Source organism: Elgaria multicarinata, chromosome 20 (assembly GCF_023053635.1).
Source record: "Elgaria multicarinata webbii isolate HBS135686 ecotype San Diego chromosome 20, rElgMul1.1.pri, whole genome shotgun sequence".
In the NCBI taxonomy this organism is placed as follows: Eukaryota; Metazoa; Chordata; class Lepidosauria; order Squamata; family Anguidae; genus Elgaria; species Elgaria multicarinata.
Genome location: NC_086190.1, coordinates 16,524,822 through 16,547,903, shown reverse-complemented (window position 1 = coordinate 16,547,903; position 23,082 = coordinate 16,524,822). Strand labels below are relative to the sequence as shown.

General features: G+C 50.6%; 1 protein-coding gene across 3 annotated transcripts in view; it reads left to right on the top strand.

The window, feature by feature from the left end:
* CASZ1 (castor zinc finger 1) overlaps positions 1 to 13,009 on the top strand; it is a 116,608-nt gene extending 103,599 nt beyond the window's left edge. For all 3 annotated transcript variants that reach the window (XM_063145187.1, XM_063145188.1, XM_063145186.1), the window contains 4 exons: positions 274 to 445; positions 6,825 to 6,973; positions 7,990 to 8,224; positions 11,612 to 13,009. In XM_063145187.1, the coding sequence (XP_063001257.1) occupies positions 274 to 445; positions 6,825 to 6,973; positions 7,990 to 8,224; positions 11,612 to 12,801 (1,746 nt within the window). In that variant the 3' untranslated portion in view covers positions 12,802 to 13,009. The remainder of the gene's footprint in view (positions 1 to 273; positions 446 to 6,824; positions 6,974 to 7,989; positions 8,225 to 11,611) is intronic.
* Positions 13,010 to 23,082: the final 10,073 nt, after the last annotated feature.

The window sequence follows — 23,082 nt, the reverse complement described above, 5'->3', positions numbered from 1 at the left end:
TTCCAAAAATGGAGTCAAAAGTTTTTTAAACGTCAAATTCATACGACACATTGCAAAAGATAGGGATTTGTGTTAACTAAATGGATAAGCCTGTACCTCGTAAGCAGGCGGGGCTGGGTGGGGGGAATGTCCAGGCGGAATCAAAGCTTTCGGGATTTTCTGCGGGGATCTTTATGGTGTTTGGTCTGAGGCAGCGAGCTGGTTCTTATGAAGCAGGGTAGCTCGCTCATGCTCCAGTGACCCGCCTCGTTGATCGCCATCTTCCCCTTCCAGCACTGTGAGTTCCGAATGCGAGGGCATTACCACTGCCTTCGTCCCGGCTGCTTCTTCGTGACCAACATCACCACCAAGCTCCCCTGGCATGTGAAGAAGCACGAGAAAGCGGAGCGACGGGCGGCCAACGGCTTCAAGTACTTCACCAAGCGGGAAGAATGTGGCAGGCTAGGTAAGGCCCTTCCCACCTCCCCTCGCCTCACTTGGTGCGGGACTGTACCAGGCGCAGACTTTTCACCAGTTGACGTCACCAACAAAAAGGCCCAACGGCACATTCCTGTGCATGTGCATTTGGAAGGAAGCCCCACTGCGTTCAAGGGGGTTACTCCCAGGGAAATGTGTGTCGGGCTGTGCTCTCAGCCACGCTTAATGATCGCACACGGGGATTTCTTCCAGATCACGTGGCTCTTTTCTTTTCTCAGGCAGTCTCTCTCTTCCTGTCCTTTAGTGGTTGGTTGCCTTCCCTTTTCCCAAGCCATGGGAAGTTTCCGGCCACCTCGGCAGAATCCGTTTTCTGTGCAGGATCCGTTTTCTGCTTCTGTTGAGGAGCAGCCCGTCTGGCTAAAGAATCTGCTTCCTTACAACTCTACAGGTTGATTTTTGTAGGGGTGCAGCAGCAAACACACAGCTAGTGCAAAGGAAGGCTCCCTATGGCACAACTTGCTAGGTTCCTCCTCTCAAGGCATCTCTTTCTAGTTTTATACTTACCTTTGCAGCCCACCTTTCCCCCATCAAGTTCAAGGTGGCATCCATGCGTTCTCTCTGTCCCCTGTTTTAAGCTCCCAACAACCCTACGAGGTAGGTTAGGCGGAGAGGTAACGACCGACCCAAGGTCACCCAGGGAGCTTCACGGCCAAGAGGGGATTTGAACCTGGGTCCCCCGACACTCGTACCGCTACGCCGTGCTGGCTCCCTGGCCTTTCAGCAGAGCTCTTGCGCTGGTTCTTCCGGGTTTCCTTTTCTTCTGGGCCTCTTCTAGTTTCGGCCCAGATCACCTGCTTTCTGTATGGTTGGGCAGACAAACAGGTTTTTAATACTTCCTTTCATCAGCTTGAATTGCTCCCTTTGATCAGTGGATCCTTCCCTGGGGAAGGAATCCTCCCCCTCCCCCCCAGATATCGCTCGTGGCCAAATAGCCTGACGTTGGCCACTACACCCACATCTCCTCGGACAAGGCAGAGCGGGCATCTTCTCCGGATCCAGGGTGCAGTCGGGAGAGTTCATGAGGAGCAAACACCTGCTCCGCTTATGATAAGAGATCTGAGCATGAGAAAAAAAAAACCACACACCCGAAACCTCACAGTAGTTCTTTTTAACCCGCTCGCTCGAGGGTGCAGGCCTTTTTGATATCGGGTGCCAGGCTGGCATAGCAAAAGCCAACGGGTAAATATTTCCCACTGCTGCTGGTGGGGGGTGGGTGGGGAACGTCTCTCTCGTTCTTGAGAATCTAAATTGCCCCACCTCTCTCCTGGCATCTGTAGCAGCTTCGGTGCTGGAGGGCAACGTCGCCTCTTTCGGTGCCAGCCAGCCAGCCGAGCGGCGGTGCATCAAAGCCGCCCGTAGACGGCACAGAGCAGGGGTGTGTGGCTGGCAGCTCCGTTTGCCAAATTCGAAGGGCAGTGCCAAAGCAATTACGAAATCGTAAACACCGCGCCCCCCCCCCCGGCCTCCAGCAGTTAGGATAAAACAAAATGCGCCTTCTCTCTGGGTGAATCTACAGGGATTGGCCAGCCCCCTCTCCCATGGGGGTAGCGCTTAGCACCATCAGCCAGCATGTTACGGAAGCCCAACACATCTCAAAGCACGGGTTCAGGAAGGCTAACCCTAAAATATCCCCTCCTTTGGTTACAGTGTCAGACAGGAGAGTCAAGATGGCTCTGGAGGGTTCTTTTGGGACGAATCGTTTTTGTAAGTAGCAGAGGATTTCAAGCTACCGTATTTCTTCGATTGTAAGACGCACACTCATTTCAGTACCACCAACAGGGGGAAAAACCTAAGACACACCTGCGATTCTAAGACGCACCCCATTTTTAGAGATGTTTATATGGGGGGGAAAGTGTGTCTTAGAATTGAAGAAACATGGTACTTCTGAGGGTTTCTTTGGGCTGGGAAGTGTCCTCAACCAAACTTGGAGGGTGGCCACTTCCCCACCCACCCCACACAAAAATAACCCAAGAAAAAAAGCACACAGATTCCCTCTGAGGGCCCCCAAATGCCCTTCCTTCTGTAGCCATCTTTCGTATCGACTCCTCTTACCTCCCTGAGAAGCATTTAGCCACAGGTGGCCCAGGCATCCCTTCGCCAGAGGCCTGAAAACAAACGCGCCAAGGCCCTCTTTGTGGGCCGGCTCCCTTATTCCACCCACCCCCACTCCCCGCCCTGAATGGAACTTATTCTATGAACGGAAGATAAAAATAGCCCCCCCACACACACACACACAAAAGGGAAAACAAAAAACCAGCCGAGATTCAAAGAGGGAGGCGGAGGGGAGAGGGAGAGAGAACGAAACTCCGCTTCATTTTTTACTTCATGAAGAATTTATGTCAAAGAGGCAGCAAGCCACCGGTGGTAACCCGGGCAACAGGAAACAACACGGCGCGGCTGCCCCTTACCTGGGTCGTGGTTTACGAATGCCAAGAGGCTTGCCGGCTGTTTGCTCCACCTGCCGTGTTCCGGGGGAGAGCCGGGGCCAGACAAAGCCGGCCTGGGCGATGCGGCACCCGGCTGCCCCAGCGACGGGCAAGCCCTCGCCTGCCCCTTGCTGATACGGTTTCAGTCCCGCCAGCTCTGTTTGAAGTTCAGAAGGGAGGCCCGATAGGCAAGGATGGAGGCAGGGCAGGGAAGCTCTTCCCTCCAGGTTTGAGGAAGGAAGGGTGTCATCTATACAAATGCCCACTTGGCAGGGACGTACAACGGTGTCCCGTCCAGTCGTTAAGAACAGACAGTCTGCTCCATCCGCAGGCCAGTTGGGGCCAGGTGCTTGTGCGTGTCGTTGCGTGCAGACCTCATAGAAGCATAGAAGCATAGAATAGCAGAGTTGGAAGGGGCCTACAAGGCCATCGAGTCCAACCCCCTGCTCAAGGCAGGAATCCACCCTAAAGCATCCCTGACAGAGGGTTGTCCAGCTGCCTCTTGAAGGCCTCTAGTGTGGGAGAGCCCACAACCTCCCTAGGTCACTGGTTCCATTGTCGTACTGCTCTAACAGTCAGGAAGTTTTTCCTGCTGTCCAGCCGGAATCTGGCTTCCTGTAACTTGAGCCCGTTATTCCGTGTCCTGCACTCTGGGAGGATCAAGAAGAGATCCTAGCCCTCCTCTGTGTGACAACCTTTCAAGTCCTTGAAGAGGGCTCCCATGTCTCCTTTCAATCTTCTTTTCTCCAGGCTAAACATGCCGAGTTCTTTCAGTCTCTCCTCATAGGGCTTTATTTCCAGGCCCCTGATCATCCTGGTTGCCCTCCTCTGAACACGCTCCAGCTTGTCTGCGTCCTTCTTGAATTCCCTCGAGAAATGGGATGGGACGCCTCTTTGTGAGAGGCGTGGATCTGTGTGCAGAATGTGCCTTGGGGGGTCCTGAACCACTTACATCGCACTTCAGACGTGCAAAGCACTTCCCGGTACAGAGGAGTATTGAAAGCTGCCTTCTACTGAGTCCACCCCTCGGTCCATCTAGTCCAGTGTTGTTGACACTGACGTATTTCTTGACAATAGTTATATACCACTCCAGATCTCAAATAGATCTAGGAATAAAACAGTAAGAAGAAAGAAGATTAAAGACAGCGAATTAAAAATTGTTCAATTTAAAACGAAGGACCAATCAAGGAAGGCTTCCTGGAACAGAGTTGTTTTCAGGAGGTGCCTAGTGTTTGGCGCCTGCCTGACCTCCAGGGGCAGGGAGTTCCAGAGAGAAAGGGGGCTGCCACACTCAAGGCTCTTCTCCTGGTGGACTCCAGTCCAGCCAAAGGTTCATGTGGACCAGAAGCATGGCCTCCAATGCCCTCGGTGACTTGCAGCCATGGCTCTGCAGGGTTTCAGGCAAGGTTTTTCCAGCCCTACGTGGGGATGCCATGGTTTGAACCTGGGACCTCCTGTGTGCCGTGCATGCATGAGATGCCGTCACGCCAATTGCTACTGCTTCATAGAGACCTCGAGTTGAAGCTGCGTGATTCACAAATTAATGGGAAGAGTTTGGGTTGAACAAGGTTCCAGAGCAGGCTTCTGGGCAAACAGATCGCCATTAAAAAGACCAGAAACAGACTGGAGCACGGCATCCTTTAAATCCCCGACGCAAAGGGATCCAAAAGAGGAATAATTTATTTTCATTCATTTATTTATTGCATTTTAATACCTCCCAATAGCCGGAGCTCCCTGGGCGGTTCACAAAAATTAAAACCATTCGAAGTATAAAAACGTGATATAAAATTATACTAAGATTTCGTGCTGTCGCCAGATTAAAGAAATCTTACTCAACTAATTGCGCGAGTTCTAGTTCGTTAATTGATCAAATCTGCAGAAACTGGCCTGTGAATAAATCAATAATTCTGAAGCAAAACAACCCTTTTAAGCTTTTGTATGGTTCTGCAGCCATGTTGCTTTTGAAGGAGTTTATTATTTCTGATATTTTTAGATCCTGTGGTAGCGGTGCTGCTGCTGTCGTTGTTTTAGTCTCTGCTCCTTTTAATTGATTTATTATGCTGCTTCTGGTTCAATGTGTATGGATTTCGGATTTTATTTGTGCTTTTATTGTACGGCGCCCTGAAAGCTATTTGCTATAAGGCAACCAATAAATCTTCGAAATAAAGGACACCATCTTAGAGGAGGCATTCCCTCCCCCTGTGTGGGAGAGAAACAGAGAAGGCCTCTTCCGAAGATGGATGGGGCTTGCCAGCTGCAGCTTGGATTACTAGTGGTATTTAAAAATAGTATTATTATTTTAAAATATGCTGTCCAGTCAATCAGGGCACTTCTTTTCAGTCCGAACACCTGAAATGTGCAAACGTAATTAACTAAGTAGGGCTTCGACATTCATTCATTAGCCAGATTGATTTATCAAGAACCGCAGCAATGTAGACTAAAAAGGACTTCCTAGAATTTTTCAAACTAAGCCTTCTCCTGCTGCTGCAAGGGAGTCCGATGGCCTGTCTAAGCCAGGCTACCCCTCCCTGGTGCCTCCCATCAGGATGATGGGACTTCAGCTCCCATCATCCCCAGCAAGAATGATCCAACGCATCTGGGGGAGTCCTGGGTTAGGGTCGAAGCCCACTTAGAGAGGCGGAATCTGAACGGAGTGCAGAGGGAGATTCCTGGTCAACAGTTCTCTTGCTTACTTACTAGCACCCTATTCCAGCTAAGGAAAGGAAAGGATAGGAGGCACACCCATTGCCTAGCCTTCTTCCCAGCATCCTCAGCTAATGCGATACATTTGGGGATCTATACAGCCACTGAACAGGGGAGAGCTTTACCCCTGACCGAGCGAGACAGGGCCGGGCCCAACTATTGCAGGCAGGCGGAAAAGAAACCCGAGTGCTCCGGTGGGGCCCACACCCTAGCAGCAGTCTGTTGCTCCCGGAAGGGTGGAAAGCTCTCCTCACACTTTGAGAGCTCTGTCAGCCTCGCAACGTCCCCGCTGGTAGGGCTCTAGGACTCCGGTTCCACCGAGGAAAGCGAGCGGCAAGCCCGAGGGCACGGTGGCTTGGAACCTCAGCGCCAACGACGCACCTTGCCCCTGCACCGCATTTGCAAAGGTGACCTGAGGGATCTCAGCGGAGGCGCCTGCATTTGCCGATGTCCCTGGCGTGGCGTGGCGTGGTTTTATCATGGCACTTGCCTTCCAGGTTGTAGGAGGCAGAGGTTCCCCTGTCCCTTCTAAGCCTGAATTAGCATCCTTTAGAGGGAGGGGAACCTCTCCACTCTAGCGGATTCCAATTCCCATCAGCCCCAGACAGCCTGGTCATTGATCAAGGCTAATGGGAGTTGTTGTCCAACAACGTCTGGGGAGCTGCGTGCTTTCCCCAACCTTGGCTCTAGAGCCCCAGAGCCCTTCTCTGTTTTTCTTGGTTTGAGACCGATTTCCTACCTTTTGCCAAAGGAGGAAGGATTCAAACGCGCCCAACTTCGATGGCTCTAAAACCCCTTCGGGCTGACAGACGCTACTCCACCCTGATCCCTCTCCAGCCCAGCTTCTGCCGTGTGCTGTGACCAGAGTGGGTCAGGAAAGCGGAAGAAGAGCGAGCTGCCTTCCCTCCGTTAGGACTAAAGGAACGATCCCCGATTTCTCACCGGTGTCGGAAAAGCTTCCATCTTTAACTGCTAAGCTCTTAGCTTAAAAAGGGGGTTCCGACCCGGACCTCTTAAAACAAAATCGGACACACACAAACACACACATCCGCCTCGTTCTCCCGCGCTAGGAAGTACGGAACGTGTACGTTTCAGGGACGCGGAAGCGCCCTTCCTGAAACCAAACGGGGCAGCCTCTGCCGCCAATCCCGGCGCCCGGCCTGCATCTGTTTCCAGCCCTCGCGAGGTTTGCATCTGTTTTGCATTCTCCCCTCCTAGGCTGCAAATACAACCAAGTCAACAGCCATTTCCACTGCATCCGCGAGGGCTGCCAGTTCTCCTTCTTGCTGAAGCACCAGATGACGTCGCACGCCAGGAAGCACATGCGGAGGATGCTGGGAAAGAACTTCGACCGGGTCCCCACTCAGGTGACTTCCCTCTGGAGGGCGGCGATAAGAGCTTTGTCTTCGGAGGGCTCCTTTCAAGGGGCGCAATATCCAGGGCCATCGGGAGCGGCCTTAAACCGAATTGGAACGATCTAGCCCGGGTTTGGCGACTCTGACTGGCCGTGACTCGCCGGGGATTTAGGCAGGAGGTTTTCCCTTGCCCTACCTGGAGATGCCAGGGATCAAACTTGAGGCCTTTGGCGCGGACGTGTCCTGCCACTGAGCTTAGGCGCTGCGTCCGCCTTCTGTGCAAGCCCCCCAGTTTGAGTGGGGAGCAGCAGCAAAGGGAGGTCTACCCAATGCCAGTTTTGGCCAACGCGGTGCAATTGGGTGACCCACATGTTACAGCGTCATGTACTTATGGGAGGGGGGAAGGGGGGGCTAGGCGTCTCCTCCTCCACATTCATTCATGCTTTGTACATGTGGAAAACGTTACGTCGGAATTTTAAGGCTTTCCCAGAAAAAGATGTGCAAGCAGACGGCTAACATTCCCGACTGCTGCCGGTCGCAGATCTTTCGCACGTTGATCCCAACAGTGCGTTCCGCTGTGGCTGCCGTTCCGAAAGCACGCCTGCTGTGCCAGGAACCGCTGCGCCACCACATGTGTACATACGCGCCCGGGTTTGGGAGGTTACGGGGCGGAAATCCAAGCCACCGGGGCACTTAAGAGGGCACACCTGGCAGGGCAGCCAAATCGAAAGGGTCCCCCTGCTCCCAAATGCGTCTCAATCCACACGCCCCCAGTACTCCCAGCTGCTAAATTCAGCCATGCCAAGATTAATACTCCCAGGCTCTGGCAGCAGCATCCGCACCGACACAGTGCCAAGATAAACACCTGTCATGCCCAGAGCCTGGCAGAATGCGTGAGCACAGCCTCTGTGCCCCAGCAGTCCTTAAAAAGCATCATTAGGTCAAGGTAACAGTTGGGCAGCTGTATCCCCAAGGCCCGTGCCTTGGTACAGAAGTAACCCCCCCCCCAACCAATTTTCTTGCCTCAGGTTATGGGACACACTTCTAGGAATGAAAACCTGGGCCAGGTCAGCAGCATGGCGCCCAGCCCAGCCTCGTCGGGGACTCCGGTTTCCTTTCAGGGACCCCAAAGTATGATGGATACCGAGACGGACGAGTACATGGACTACACGGGATGCAGCCCTGGCGGGGTCTCCTCGGAGTCCTCCAACATGGACCGCAGCTGCTCCAGCACGCCCGTGGGCAACGAAAGCACTTCGGCAGGTGAGTGGCACCGTGAGGCAGTTTCATAGCAACGCTTTGCTTCCGAGAGGCCCAGCATCACACCTTTGGGGGCTTCCTTGTACAGCCTGGACCCAGTCCCTCTCCTGCCACCCTGGGTCTCCTCTACAATCAGGACAGAGAGAACCGTCTCTGTCTTAGCCTGTGGGGATTCCTTTGAAATCTCCTTTCTCTCTGGGTGAAAGGATTTCTTCAGCCCGATTCAGAGTGGGCCGTGCAGTTCTCACCCCTGGCTGAAACTAATAGACCGGGTGGTACTAAAGGTAATGGCACTTGCACACTTAATTTCCCCAACAACCACACCACCCGCCCGATCGGACTGACTGATTTTTACACAGGGGCTTACTCTAAGTCACCTTTGTGGAAGACGGTTACATGGCAAAGCAGGTCTTGGGAGGGGACTGATTGAAATCTTTTTTAAAAAAGGGGGCTCAACGTTTAAGCTGCAAGGCGGCCAGTGATTGAGGGAAAGGGGTGCAACCGGACTGGGACCCCAGGCCTGGTTTCCTGCACTGCCGACTTTCGATATCAGGAAGAGCGGGACATGGAGGTTGGCCGGCCAGCGTCACAATTCCGTGGAACAGCCCTTGCTTGCAATGTGGGCTCAGGGTCTTCCCGACGTCATTTATTTCTAAGTAATAACTCCCCGTAGCCCGACTGGAGTTGGCGGCCGTTGCTTACGGCCAGCCTGAAACGCCAGGTCGAAAAACAGGGCTAAACAAGCCTCAGTCGACATCCTAGCAAACCCCTAAATCCCTCTTGCACATGCGAGAGAAACAGCACAGAGCCTCGCGACTGGTAGGGTCAGAGAAGCAGCCAGTCCCGCAGTCCGCCATTTAAAGTGTCCCTCCCCCCGCCCCGCCCCCCCCGCGGGGGCCGCCTGCCTCCTTTCGGCTTCCCTGTCATCTTTGGTAACCCTCCATCCGCCGGCGCTGCTGTTCCATCACCCACTCTTCATCCCCTCCTCTGTTACGGCTCCGTTCTTGTATGTGTGAACGCGCTCTCCATTTTCATTGTGTCGCTTACACTCTTGGGTTCTCATTTTGGTTCTGTTTTTTTTTTTTTTCCTTTCCTTTTGGTTCTTGTTTCTTCTTTTTTTTTGTTTTCCTGCTATTTTTTTCTTTTCTTTCCACATTTCTCCAGGCTGCCTGGCTGCACCTCCTCCTCCTCCTGCTGCTACTGCTGCCGCTGGCGATGACGTTACCCACAATGCACCACAACCACCACCTCTGCCTCCATCTTTCTCACAAGCCCTGCTCAGGTCTCCCCTTCCTTCCCTCCCGTATCTCTTCTCTCCATCTTGTGTCTCATACTCTCTGCTAAGTGCCACTCTGGGATCCAGCAGGGGCATTGTCCTGCCTGCCACCAGCTCAACAAGTTTCTCACCCATCATTGCCACTCCAACTCCAGTCAAAAGCGATGTCCCTCTAGTTCAGGATGCGGCAGGTAAACCGTTCTGCGCGTTCCCTCGCAGTTACCCCCACACCCTCTGTCCTCAAGTCGTGATGGAGCACGAAGGCCCCCATTCTTAAGACTATCAGAGTGCCTTAAAAATAATGGATTTACAGAAGGTCAACATAGTTTTAGATGGCACAGCTAGCAGATAAGTTGGGCAGGCGGTCTAATTCCCTGAGTGGAAATTATTCAAAACAAGAACGCCTTAGAGTCAACACCCAGCATAGCACAGTCAGCTCTGAAATTAAATCTAATTATTTGCCCCCAGATTACCTAAATTGCCATCCTTCCAAAGCATTCTGTAGCCTGGGTAAATTTAGAATTTGATATGGAGCCTAGACAATTAAAGATTTCCTTTAGCCTTGTGGAAGACATTTTCCCCTGGGAATATAAAATGTATTCCCAGCCCTTTTGGGTCCTAAAATTGAGGCGAATGCATCCCCATTGAGAGCCAAAGGAAAGCTTACCTAATGCCATCCATTTTTGCTCTGGCGTGTTCATCCCTGGCCGATGACTGGTTGACCACTATGCGAACAGAGTGCTGGACTAGATGGACCCTCGGTCTGCTCCAGCATCAGGGCGCTTCTGATGTTCTTATGAATTCTTTGTAAAGAGGTGGGAACTGTGAATGGCTACTCTGGTCTAGGAGAATACACGGCCCAGGCCTGTGTTCCCATCACCATGGATCTGATGGGATGGGATTAGTGCTATATAAAGCAATGTGTACCCATTGGCCCAGGAGGGCTCCTGAAGCTACGTGAGATTTGCATCATTTGTTTGTTTTATCAATGCAATTGTGCCCATTTATTATTATTTTAAGTACATCACCTTGGATACTTAGATAGGAAAGTGACCGATTACATTAAATAATAATTAATCATTATCAGCTTTCAAAAGCACTGCATAGATTTAATAACGGCAGTAGCCACTTGGGCCTGCAGAACCAAGAAATGTCTGTATGGGGCTATTCCTACCGATGAGGTGACCTTCTTTTGTGCCTCTGTTTGTTTCTTTAAAAGATTTATAAGCCACCTTTCAGAGTAAACCCTCCCAAGGCAGGTCACAAGACAAGACAAGACAATCAATAACAACAGTATTGATAAAATCAACGTTTAACAGTTAAAACCATAGAGACAATGGCCTCAGTAGAATACAGAACTCGAATACAGGACAAGGTAAACAGGTGATTCCTTAGTGCCCACATGGAGGCCTGTAATGGTGGGGTGTGGCAGATACCAATTGGAACAGAGTTCAGTAAGTGAACAGGTCTTTAGCCATTGCCTGAATAGCCATGGCTAAAGGATTTGGCTTTCGATTTAGTCCAAAAATGCCACATCTTCTCTTATATCTTTGGGAGGAGTTTGGTTGGGTTTGCTGCTTGTTAACAAGGTATGTCCTGGTTTGCTGCTACTTTTGAACTAGGCTAAAAAACAACAACTTAGGTGTGATGGACAGAGAGACGATAAAGGCCTCTTTGTAGATGGAAGAGCTTAAAGGTAAAAGACAGAGCAAGTGAAAAGAAGCATAAAGCTATTTCTGTTCCATTCAAGTCTGGCCAATCCATAGCCAGGCAGAGGATAGATGAGGCCAAAGAAACGCTCTCCGGCTGAGCAGTGCTGTCGGAGCCCAGTCAGTGCCTGAGGGTCTCGTGTTCCTCAGCAGCACGGGCCGCGTGGATTCAGATAGACACGCCTCCCCGGCTCCCTAAAGCGTGCCTCGACTTTGCAAGGGCCACGCTTCCACTTTCCCGCAGCGTGCCCTGTGCGCTGCGGGGCTGAAGCAGCCCCGTTCCCAAAGGCCCAGAGGCGTTGGGGAAAACACGGCTGGCGTGGATCCGGTCACGAGAAACACAGAGAAGCAGGCCTTGGTACAGCCCAGTTCTAAACCCCGTCTCCCCTCCTTCTGCGTCCCCAGGGAACACCATCACCATGCCGACCGCCGCCGGGGCGAAGAAGCGCTTCTGGATCATCGAAGACATGTCCCCTTTCGGCAAGCGGCGCAAAACCGCGTCCTCCCGCAAGATGCTGGACGAAGGGATGATGCTGGAGGGCTTCCGGCGGTACGACCTCTACGAGGACTGCAAGGACGCCGGCTGCCAGTTCTCCCTCAAGGTCACCCACTACCACTGCACCCGGGAGAACTGCGGCTACAAGTTCTGCGGCCGCACCCACATGTACAAGCACGCCCAGCACCACGACCGGGTGGACAACCTGGTGCTGGACGACTTCAAGCGCTTCAAGTCCTCGCTCAGCTGCAACTTCCCCGGCTGCCAGTTCTCGGGGAACAGCACGCACTTCCACTGCCTCCGCTGCGGCTTCCGCTGCACCGACAGCACCAAGGTGACGGCCCACCGCAAGCACCACGGCAAGCAGGACGTCATCAGCGCCGCCGGCTTCTGCCAGTTCAGCTCCAGCGTGGACTGCGCGGTGCCCGAGTGCAAGTACAAGCTCAAGTGCTCCCACTTCCACTGCACCTACCCGGGCTGCAAGCACACGGTGGTGGGCATGTCACAGATGGACTCGCACAAGCGCAAGCATGAGAAGCAGGAGCGCGGCGAGCTGCCGGCCATCTCTCCGGGCCCCGAGGGCCTCCCCCACCCCGCGCTGGACGCCTCTGTCAACCTGGACAGCTCCCTCAACCTCAGCACCGACGCGAACAGCGCACTCTTCTTCCTGCAGAACGCCGCCGGCGTGGGGCTCAGCGACTCCTTGGACCTCAGCCAGAAGCCGCTGGAGGTGGCGGGCGGCGCTCCTTCCCCCATCAGAGAGGGGGCGGCCCCTGCGGAGGGCGAGCGGCTCCTCGCCGGCTGTGGGCACGTGGAAGAGGAGGAGGAGGACTCTTCCCACGAGGAGGACGAGGAGGAGGAGGAGATGAACGAGGAGGAGGAGGAGGACGACGACGACGACGATGATGAAGAGGAGGAGGACGAGGAGGAGGAGGATCTGAACACGGACTCCGAAGAGTCGCTTCCCGACGCAGAGGGCCTGCCTGCTAAAGACGTTCAGGAAGCAGGGGAGGCGGCTTCTCCTTCTGCAGATCACAGCGATGCTTCCAGGCCGCTCGGCGAGCCAGTCCTGACCCCTGTCCCCGAGGCCTCCCCTTAGCATACAGAGAGCAGCAGGGGGTTGATCTTTAAACGAACCGAATGAACGAGAGGACCCCGCTAGGTGAGGCGAGAACAAACGCTAGAGCGGCAAGAGGCAAACACACACACACACACACACACACACACACCCCTACCTAACTCCACCCCAGGAAGTGCACAAGATAAAAGAGGAAACCACAAATCCTCGGACCACGCGCAAAAAACCCCCCACACAGCAAAGAAAGAAGAAGCCTCGTGCCGTGAGGAGGGACCCATTTGCTGGGACGCTCATGTTTACAGGGTGGCAGACGGTGAATCGTTTTATTATTACGCAGAAGGGTTGGGCCGTGGCGAAGCGGCCCTTCGTCCCCGGGATAGATGTGCTAGCCACGAGGGCAACAGTGCCCCACCCCACCCCCAACTCAGACCTCTCCTTGTGGGGCGGGGGAAGGAAGTGGAGTCGTTTCTTCTGTTTTATTTTCCCGTTTTCATTTGTCCTTTGACACTCCTCCCATTCTCAGGGAGAGAGGGGCAGCTAGCATCCGTGGTGAATATTAGGGATGGTGACGATGATGATATAGCAAAGAAGGATTTGAGTCCTTTACGCCACAAACGAAGTCCTTTACCATCTGGGGCGATGGGGTGGGGTGGGGCTGCGGATGGGGCGGCAGTACCACTTGTACTTATTTTATTTTATTTCCTTTCCTTTCTCCGGCGTCAAATGAACGGGAGAAACAGGGGACTCAGGCAGCTTGGGATGGTTGGGAAAGGGGTATTTATTGTCAGATTTTTGGGGTGTTTTTTTTTTCTTTTTGGTTTTTTTTTTTTTTTTTAAAGAGAGAGAGAAGCATTAATGAATTAAACAGGGCTAGGAATGGGGGCACTTCTCTAACCTTCCAGGTCCTCTTTGTTATTAAATAATAATAATAATAATAATAATAATAATAATAAATAATAATAATAATAATAATCTTTTTTTTTTTTTTTTAAGGAAGAACGAACTTATTTATATTGTGATGCTCCCGCCTGAGCGGAGCAATCCCTTTCTGGCGAGGCTCTGACCGGGGAGGCAAAAGGGGTGCGTGGGGGGCAATGAGAATATCCCGAAGTTGTCAAAAAGAGGCTTGGATTTAACCAGCCCCAAACCGAACGCCGCTGCCTTGGGAAAACACGGCGGTTTGCTTTTTCCAGGGTGCAGAGCTACGCCCTGCGTAGGACGCAAGAGCTCGGCACGCCTTCCGCCTGGCTGCTAACGGAAGGGGAGGCGAAACGGAGGCGGTGCCTCAGAGCAGGACTGAGAGTTCAGCCCTGGCGATGGCTTATTTAGTTACAGTAAGGAAGCGAGAGCGTCCCCCTGGGCTCAGCCTCCTGCCTCGTTTGCGGTCTTGACTTTTGAACCCCGCCTAAGTGTATTCCGTGCAGGGTGAGGGTGAAGTTACGGCTCTTTTAGAGGGAGCGGGTTGGGGAAAGGAGAAATCAGGCCTGCTTAAGATCCTTCCATTGAAGGTCTGGAGCTCTCTTACCTTAGAATCGTGGCCAGGGAGTGTGGCGCTGTCCTGAACCTGTGATCTAAGCTTGCGGTTCGTGGGAAGTCCGAGAAATCCGGCGCGCCAGGGTTGCGCAGCAAACGCTGCCTGCGGTCACCGGAAACACGGTTTAAGGCCTATCCTAAAAAGAGGGACACGATAAAACCCCCAAAGAAGGAAGCAGGTACCAGGTTTGGCTCCTTTTGCTTCCGACATGCGCTGGTTTTCGTTTTGAATGGCGAACACCGAATGAAACCAATCACAGGAAAAATGAAATAAAAACGCTGCTCCCTGTGTCTGATGGAGATGCCCTTTTTGTGCAAAAAAAAAGGCTGAGAGCTTTATCTTAGGGCTGTTGTTTTTTTAAAAAATTCCCTCTCAAAACCTCACATGCAGGCAACTTGTCAGCTCAAAACAAGGATGCGAATGTGATCCAGTAACCATTTTTAAAAGGTTTTCTTTCTTTTTTTTAAGGCTAGGGAGGAGGAAAAAAGAAAAAGATAAGGAAACGTCCGAGAGAGAGAGAGAGAGAGAGAATAGCTGTACAGTATTTTTGCCCCTGTAAAGGTTACTTATTAGATATATAGAGATAGAGAGAGATATATAGAGCAAAGAGCCATACCAAGATAATACTCTGTGAGTATCCAGTGAGAAACTCTGCCCTGCAGAAAAGTCCCTTCAATAAACTATTCGGTCACTAGCGTACGATTAACTCTTCCACCCACCCACAAGTGTGGGCCCTTTCCCTCACGCCTCCTCCCCGCAATTTAAAAAATGCATTATGGGCAAAAGCCAGAGAAAAAGGGTTTTCCCTGCCTTCGTTTTACAACTGTCAATATTGATTGCCGAGCAATTCTGAGTCTTAAATTAGAAAGACATTTTAAAACACACACAAGAAAAATTAAGATTGACCGTTTAATGACATATGCCCCCCCCCCACACACACACACTCCAAATTGGGTTATTTGTGTGGCTTGTGATAAGATACATATGGTGTCATTTCTGTTCTTATTTTATTTTGGGAGTGGGGGGGGGTTGGTCACTGCCCAGCCATTTCTGGCTCACACCTTACAAGCTTTAAAAAAAAAATGTTTAAAGGAAAAAGTCAGGTTAACACTTCCCTCATGCCGGTTTTTCTTTTCTTTTTTAACGTGACGAATTGATAGTCACCTCGAGCGCCCGGACATAAATATTTTAAAATGAATTAAAAAAAAAGAAAACCTCACCAAGAGTCTACGTTTCCCTGGAGTTTTGGCATGGTGAAGTGGTCGTCTGAACACCCCGGGCGAGATGATATCGTGGCTTGATATCGTCGTGGTCCCGCAATGTTTGACTGTGATCAGACGGCAACTGTACCATGCCAAAAAGAAAAGGGAAAAAGATGAGAAGTCAAAAACAACCAACTGGGTAGCGTCAAAACGGTCTAATGAAATTGGCGCAAAGAGGCCTTCCTTCCCGCACTCTCGGCTTTAGGTTTGGTGAACTCTGGAGACGGAAGTGAGGGACTGACTGCTTAGTTAGCTTGCTGAAAGGGGCTACGGTAGAACTTTGGCTTGGGGTCACTGTTTTTGGAAAGGTGTGAGGCTGTGTAGGGCAGGAACAACGGTTAAACCCCACGTGCATGTCAAGAGGTGATCTTGGGCCCCTGCGATGCCAACCGGCTCCAGTAGCGCCTAGCGTGCGCGTGTCCCTGACAAGACTTTACGACCCGATGGCGGCTGTGTAGCAATACAGGGGCGGCCTCGAATTTCTTGTGAGGTGGCGTCGGCAATAAAAGCTCCCGGACGTTTATCTTGTCGCTTGGTCAGCGGCATGAAACAAAGGAGGGCGACGCAGGGCCAGTTTTCAGTTAGTCCGTCGTGACGCCCTTCCCACGCAACGTTTTGGTTTCGGTGGGTTTTTATTCCACGCTTGGAACCTCTTTCCCCATCACCTCAGGCCCCGACAAATTCATAACCAGTTGACTAGTTGCTGGCATATTCCTTCTTCTTCTCTATTTAAAAAAAATAACGAAACAGGGTCTTTTAATTTATATAATAAGCATTCTCCACCACAACCTGACGGACACCCTGATTCAGGAAGAAGCACTTAATGTACACAGGGGCTAGAGGTGGGCATTTACGAGGCTTACAACTTCCATGCACCCATGTGTGCAATTTTACAGAGCGGGAGATGCCAACCGTTTTAAAAAAACGAGGCATGTCCTCTCTCCTCGCCCTGCAACCCAAGCAATACGCCACATCATCCTAACTTTGACGTTACATCTGGCCTGAAAATTATTCACCCTTTCTGGCACTCAGCAGAGGTTTGGGGACGTCGACGTTCAGCGTGGCTGAATGCCTACGACAAGTAAATGCACCCTCCGAGCAAGGGTGGAGGACCATGAGGGGCAGCCATTGCTCACAGCGGATGCGCCCCAGTCCTTACGCACATGCACAGCATCCTAAGGAAATCTAGTAGTTGACGCATCAGAGGGAAAGAGGCCGAAGTTTATAGAGTTAGTTACCTGCTGGACTGGTCCGACACCTGCCTCTCACGGGACAGTTCTAGTAAGTGCCGGGACAGGCCAACAGCAGGTGGTCCTGAATTTTTGTTTTAAAAAAAACCCTTCCACTTCAAATCCCTTGCTGAAATAGAACTAGGAGAATGCAACACAGTGGCTTTAGGAGCAGGCCAGGGACAGGAAGCAGGGAGAGATTTGGGTGGGGAAACAAAGCTACCAAAATCCTAGGTAGACACACCCTCCTACCTCCACCATGCTCACTAGTACTGCTTCTCCGTGGAAAAGCAAAAAGGAAAAAACTGAACCTAGCGGCGAAAAATAAACCATAAAGTCCACGTGTATTGAAAGAGGAACGTATTTCAATGTAGTAAAAAAAGTTGTTTTTAAAGGAAAAAAATGGCCCTAGATCTTAAAAGGGAAAAAAAAAACCCACACACACAACACATACATATACATGCAGAGAGACGATTTATGAGGGAGAATTCTAGCCTTTTGTAAAATCCATATTGCACACTAGGACTATAAGCCATTGCTAGCTCATTTTGAATTTTAAAAAATGTGTACTTTCTTTTTTGTTTTTATTTTATTTTTTCCTTTCTGTGTGGGGTGGGGGGGTCGGGGGGGGAGAAAGGACATGATGCTTGAAGTACCAACGCTCTTTTTAATGTTTTATAAATATGTATGTGTATATATATATATAAATATAAAAATATGTATGCACATATATATATGTGTGTGTATATATCTATATGTATATACCTATATATATAGATATATAGCTATATATAGGTTTTGAGACAAAAAATAATAATGCGGAAAGTGAAAAAATAATAATCCTAAAACAGGATGGTGTGCTCTGATTTTACTTGAATTTGGTCTCCTCAGCACCTACGTTATTAAGAACTGAATATTTTTCCACTTGAATTTAGTGCTATTAGAAATTTAATATATGTGTTTTATTTATTTGATTATTTTTTTTGCATGACTGATGCAAGGTTTGACATTTTCACTCAATAAAAACTGGAAAAAAAACAAAACAAACAAAAAAGCCAACCAATCACAGCTTTCTGCTGGTTTGTACTGTCTGATTTCTTAACTGGTGTCTAAAAAGCCTGCTTTACCTATTTAGTTAGGGCACAAAACCTAAGAGCAGCCCTGCTGAATCAGCTCAAAGGTCCGTCCACCTCAGCATCTTCTTTCCCATAGGTCGGCATGGTCAGGTGCCTGCCAAGAGCTCACACCCCAACAGGGGCCAACACTCAAGAGCCCCCGGGGTTTGCTCCTCCTCTTCACCATTGTGACCTGTTCACCTGCCTCTCGCTCTGGCCCAGACAACGGTGGTGGTGAGAAGGCGCCATGGCCTCCTCGCTCCCTGGCTCTCTGCCTGTCCAGCAAGTACCAATGATGAGGAAAAGGAGCAGCTGCTGATAATGGCATTGACTCATTGAAAGAGGGGGGCATTGCGGGTGTCTTGTTTGAAGGGTCCTCCAAAACTTGCAGCCAGCACTGCCCAGAGGGGACAACCAGATCACCTCAGCAGGACATGAGTGCAGTAACATTTGTGCTCCCCAGCAACTCGGTTTCAATAGCATACTGGCTGACATAGATAGCAGGCTTCCTCCTCCAAAAAAAAAGGTCTAATTTTTTTAAAGCCACCCAAGGGAGAAAAGACCCCCATATCTTGTAGCAGCAAATCCTACAAATTAACTGTGCGCTGTTTCATAGAATCACAGAATGGTAGAGTTGGAAGGGGCCTATAAGGCCATCGAGTCCAACCCCCTGCTCAATGCAGGAATCCACCCTAAAGCATCCCTGACGGATGTCCAGCTGCCTCTTGAAGGCCTCTACTGTGGGAGAGCCCACCACCTCCCTAGGTCACTGGTTCCATTGTCGTACTGCTCTAACAGTCAGAAAGTTTTTCCTGATGTCCAGCCAGAATCTGGCTTCCTGTGACTTGAGCCCATTATTCCGGGTCCTGCACTCTGGGAGGATCGAGAAGAGATCCTGGCCCTCCTCTGTGTGACAACCTTTGAAGTACTTGAAGAGTGCTATCATGTCTCCCCTCAATCTTCTCTTCTCCAGGCTAAACATGCCCAGTTCTTTCAGTCTCCCTTTGTTTCCAGACCCCTGATCGTCCTGGTTGCCCTCCTCTGAACACGCTCCAGCTTGTCTGCGTCCTTGAATTGTGGAGCCCAGAACTGGACGCAAAATTCTAGATGAGGCCTAACCAGGGCCGAATAGAGAGGAACCAGTACTTCACGGGATTTGGAAGCTAGACTTCTATTAATGCAGCCCAAAATAGCATTTGCCTTTCTTGCAGCCATGTCGCACTGCCGGCTCATATTCAGCTTGTGATCTACAACAATTCCAAGATCCTTCTCGTTTGTAGTAGAACAATGTTCTTTTCTCTGTCCGGACTCTACTGCTCATCAATTTTATTGGATGACTTCGACTCCTAGGGCTGTGAGAGAGGGAGAAAAAGAAAAAAAAGAGTATCCCCTTCCCCTCTTCCTTGATACACCTTCTGCAATCCAGAATTTAAATTTGTTGTTCTTCCTACTATTTTGTACGTTCCACAGCTTGCTTGTTTTCATTTCTATACCGCCCAAAAGCTGAAACTCTCTGGGCGGTTTCACAGGAATTAAAACCACATTGCATTCCCGTGTTAGCAGCTCGGTCTTCAAAATAGTTTGTCAGTGTTTGGCCATGAAATATAAAGTATATTTAACACAAATGCTACTGATGTCTCTCTAGCATACATAACACAGAAAGAGATCCCCAGTGGCTGATCCTTTTATTGTATTTAAGACTATTTTTAGGCCACCTTTAAGGGACAGGGCAAAAACGTACCCTGCTTTCCTTCAAAGAACAACATAATCTGAAAGGCGAACATCGCGCACACTCCTCTGCACGACTACCAAACTTGGTAATATCCCCCAGGCTCCATACGAGGTAAGACCTGCCCTGCAACGGATCATACAAAATACAGGAGAGACACAAGAAACACAACCCAGAGAAAAGGAAGCATTTTTTAAGGACCCACTGATTTCAAAAGGAAGATGCTTAATCACACGCTGAGTCCTCCCAGAGAAATCCGCGTGGACTTAATTGTACTCCACCTTGGGCTGGATTATATGCCTATTTGCAGAGACGCACTAGCTAGTTGAACAGGAATTTAGTTTTGAATTACCCAAATAATCTACATGGTGCAAATCCGTCATCAAATCATAGTGTGGCTTTACCCTCAGGAAGTAAAATGGCCATGGCCAGGCACTCTTAAGGGACGTACACGTCAACAACGAGTCCGTGCCTTGGTCTCATCACAAGCGCATAGAAACCTGCTGCATCACAGGACACGTTCTCTTGTGACACCAGCCTCTTCCCCCAACCAGCGGCCATGTGCGGAATTGAGGCCCCAAACATCTGAAGGGCACCAGGTTGGGCTGGGGGAAGGCTGTGCCACTCTTGGAGAGAACAGAATGCAAAAGTGGCCCAACCAAGATTCCACTTGCCTCTCTGTGCCAAAGAGGTCTTGGACTCGACGGCACCATCCATGCCAAGCCACGTCCTCTGCTTTAGCCACATTCTGCTCCTTGGTAGCAATGGGATATTATAGCTCTTCTCTCTTTCAAAGCTTGCCCTGGTTCTACCACACACACACAAATTGCTCCACTGCCGCTCCCAGCCGCGCTGTTCTTCAGATGTCATTATCTGAACACCCTCCTAATCCGACCTCGGAGCACGGAGTTTTGTTCTCGCTGGAGCCATGCCTGTAGCGGACGCGCAGATTTTTACATTAATGCTTTCTGAGCAGAAAAGAAACAAGACGTGCACACACACACACACACACAAACAGAGACACACACCACCACCACAACAACAACCAGCAGCTAGCGGGGCTTCCCGTTGGGACTTGCTCGGCTCCCTTTGTAGGGCTCCCACTTCTCTACAATAAAAGAGTGACTAATTTATGAGAGAGAAAAGGCAAGTTCAACAAATTAATGCAAAGCCTGCAGGCTGGAGGTGGTCTGGCCAAGTGCCTGGGCCCTGCTTTATGGAGGCTGTACAGTACGTGTCCGCAACACACACACACACACACACACACACACACACACACACTTTTGGAGCTGTGCAAAGGGAGACGAGCGAAAAGCCTGGACCACCTGCAACACGTTTGGGCAATTTTGCAATTAAAAGGTGCTTTACGTGGGGCTGCCGACACGGGCTTTGCAAGCTGGCGCAAAGCAAGGATGTAGTAGCTGCAGTCAAATTGCAGGGGCTTGATCTTCCCAAGGGATATTCCAGGCCCCTCCCTACATCCTTCAACTTCCATCGCAAACAAATAAGCACACCGTTTCTGGAGCACGCAAGCAGGTTGCTACCCAACTGCTCGCAAAGGCCCAATTCAGATATAACACTAAACCTTGGGGTCTCATTATGCCTGGGCTAAGAAATAGGCCTTTAGTTGTCAGCTGAAACACATCACACTAGGAGATTGTTCCACACGGTGGGGGCCACATTGGAGAAGGCCCTCCACACCAGAATCAAGTGAGTATCAGTAGGCCATGGGATGGTAAGCAAAGGCTCCCCCACAGAACGTACGGGACAGTCCTATAGAAGGCTTAGATACCCAGATCCTCAGCTGTTTAGGGCCTCCTAAACTAACAGTAACACCTTGGACATGGCTCGGGAACGAATTGGCAGCCAGTGCAGAGCTTTCAACACAGGAATCAGACGTGCGTGGCAAGAAGCAGCTCCCCTGAGCAATCTAGCCAACGCATTCCCCACTAGCTGCAACTTCTGAACCAATCTCAAGGGCAGCCCCATAGGCAGTGCATTACAGTAGCCCAGCCTTAAGGTTGCCAATGCCTGGTAAGAGGCGCGCTTGGGCCTCTAGAGGCAGAGAGGGATCCAAGAGCAACTCCAGACTACGTAGCCATCCCTGCAGGGGACGTGTAACTCCACCCAGGATGGATATTTTACCCAACTCCCGGGGCTGGGGGCTGCCCCTCCACAAAGACTCCCTCTTACCAGGATTCAATTTCAGTTGGTTCAACCTGATTATCGAAATCCCAGTTGATTAACCTTATGAATGTTAGGCAATCCCATTTGCATAACGATGCATCGGGACGGGAACAATAGGTCAAAACAACGGCATTTCCTCTCTGTTCTTAGGAGGATGCAGGTGCGTGCCACGGTAGGAATGGTCTTCAAAGAGGCCGGAGGAAGAAGGTTGGGAGATACCTCTTATACAACTAGCTGATGGCGAAGTGCCACCTTATCAGTGTGTGTATATATAAATATCTGCTGCCTGATTAATCAGAGCCACCCTTTTAATTGATTAAAAGGTTTTTAATTCATGAACTAACCCAGCCTGGTGGGGCCTCCAGATGTACCGTTTGGTCATGCTGGTTGTAGATGATGGAGAGTTGTACTCCCAACACATTTGGAAGGCGAAAGGTGGAAAAGAGCGATCTAACCGACTACAGCTGCACCCCAAACACACTTATGTAGGAGCTTAAATGAATTCAGTGGGACTTGCTTCAGAGTAAACCTGCGCAGGAGAGCACAGTACATCAATTAAATCTGCAGCCGTAATTACAGGGGACGGAGTGAGCCTTAAAATTAAACGACACCATACATTTGTCCTGACGCAACTCCTGTCGGCAACATCTGGAAGGTACCAGGTTGGAGGAAGACTGGTTTAAACACATGTCATTTCTCCAGAAGTAACATCAAAATTTACATGTCTGGCTTTTTGCCGGAATTTGGATGTGGGTGTGTATGGGAGAGAATTGTACCAACCAGGAAGCATTTTTTTCTCCTTTTGATTATTATTATTTTTTTTGCAGGGGGTGGGAGTGGTATGTAAATCTTCCACTGCTGTTTCCTGCCAGCCACCTGCACGATCCGAGGGACTAGGCAGGCAAGCAGAGGAATGAAAATGCTCATGGGAAGCACAGGCTGGCTCAGAGCAACCAGCCACACCTTAGAAGCTCCCAGCCCGCCTGCTAGCGCCTGGAGAGACACTCCTCAACGCCTTGATTGGCAGTGTTGTTTTTTTGGCATGGGCAGTGCCTCCTACACCCCAAATCAGGCAAATGCAAAGGTTTTGCAATTCCTTGGGAACACAGGGAGGCGGGCGGGCGGGCAGGAACCAGACAAGAAAAGTCTGGGGAGGTCTCCGTTGGCTCCTGGCCATGAAATCAGTTGCACCAACTGTCAAGAGCGTGGCAGTGGGAGAAGCAAGGAGGAGGAAAGGGGGCAAAAA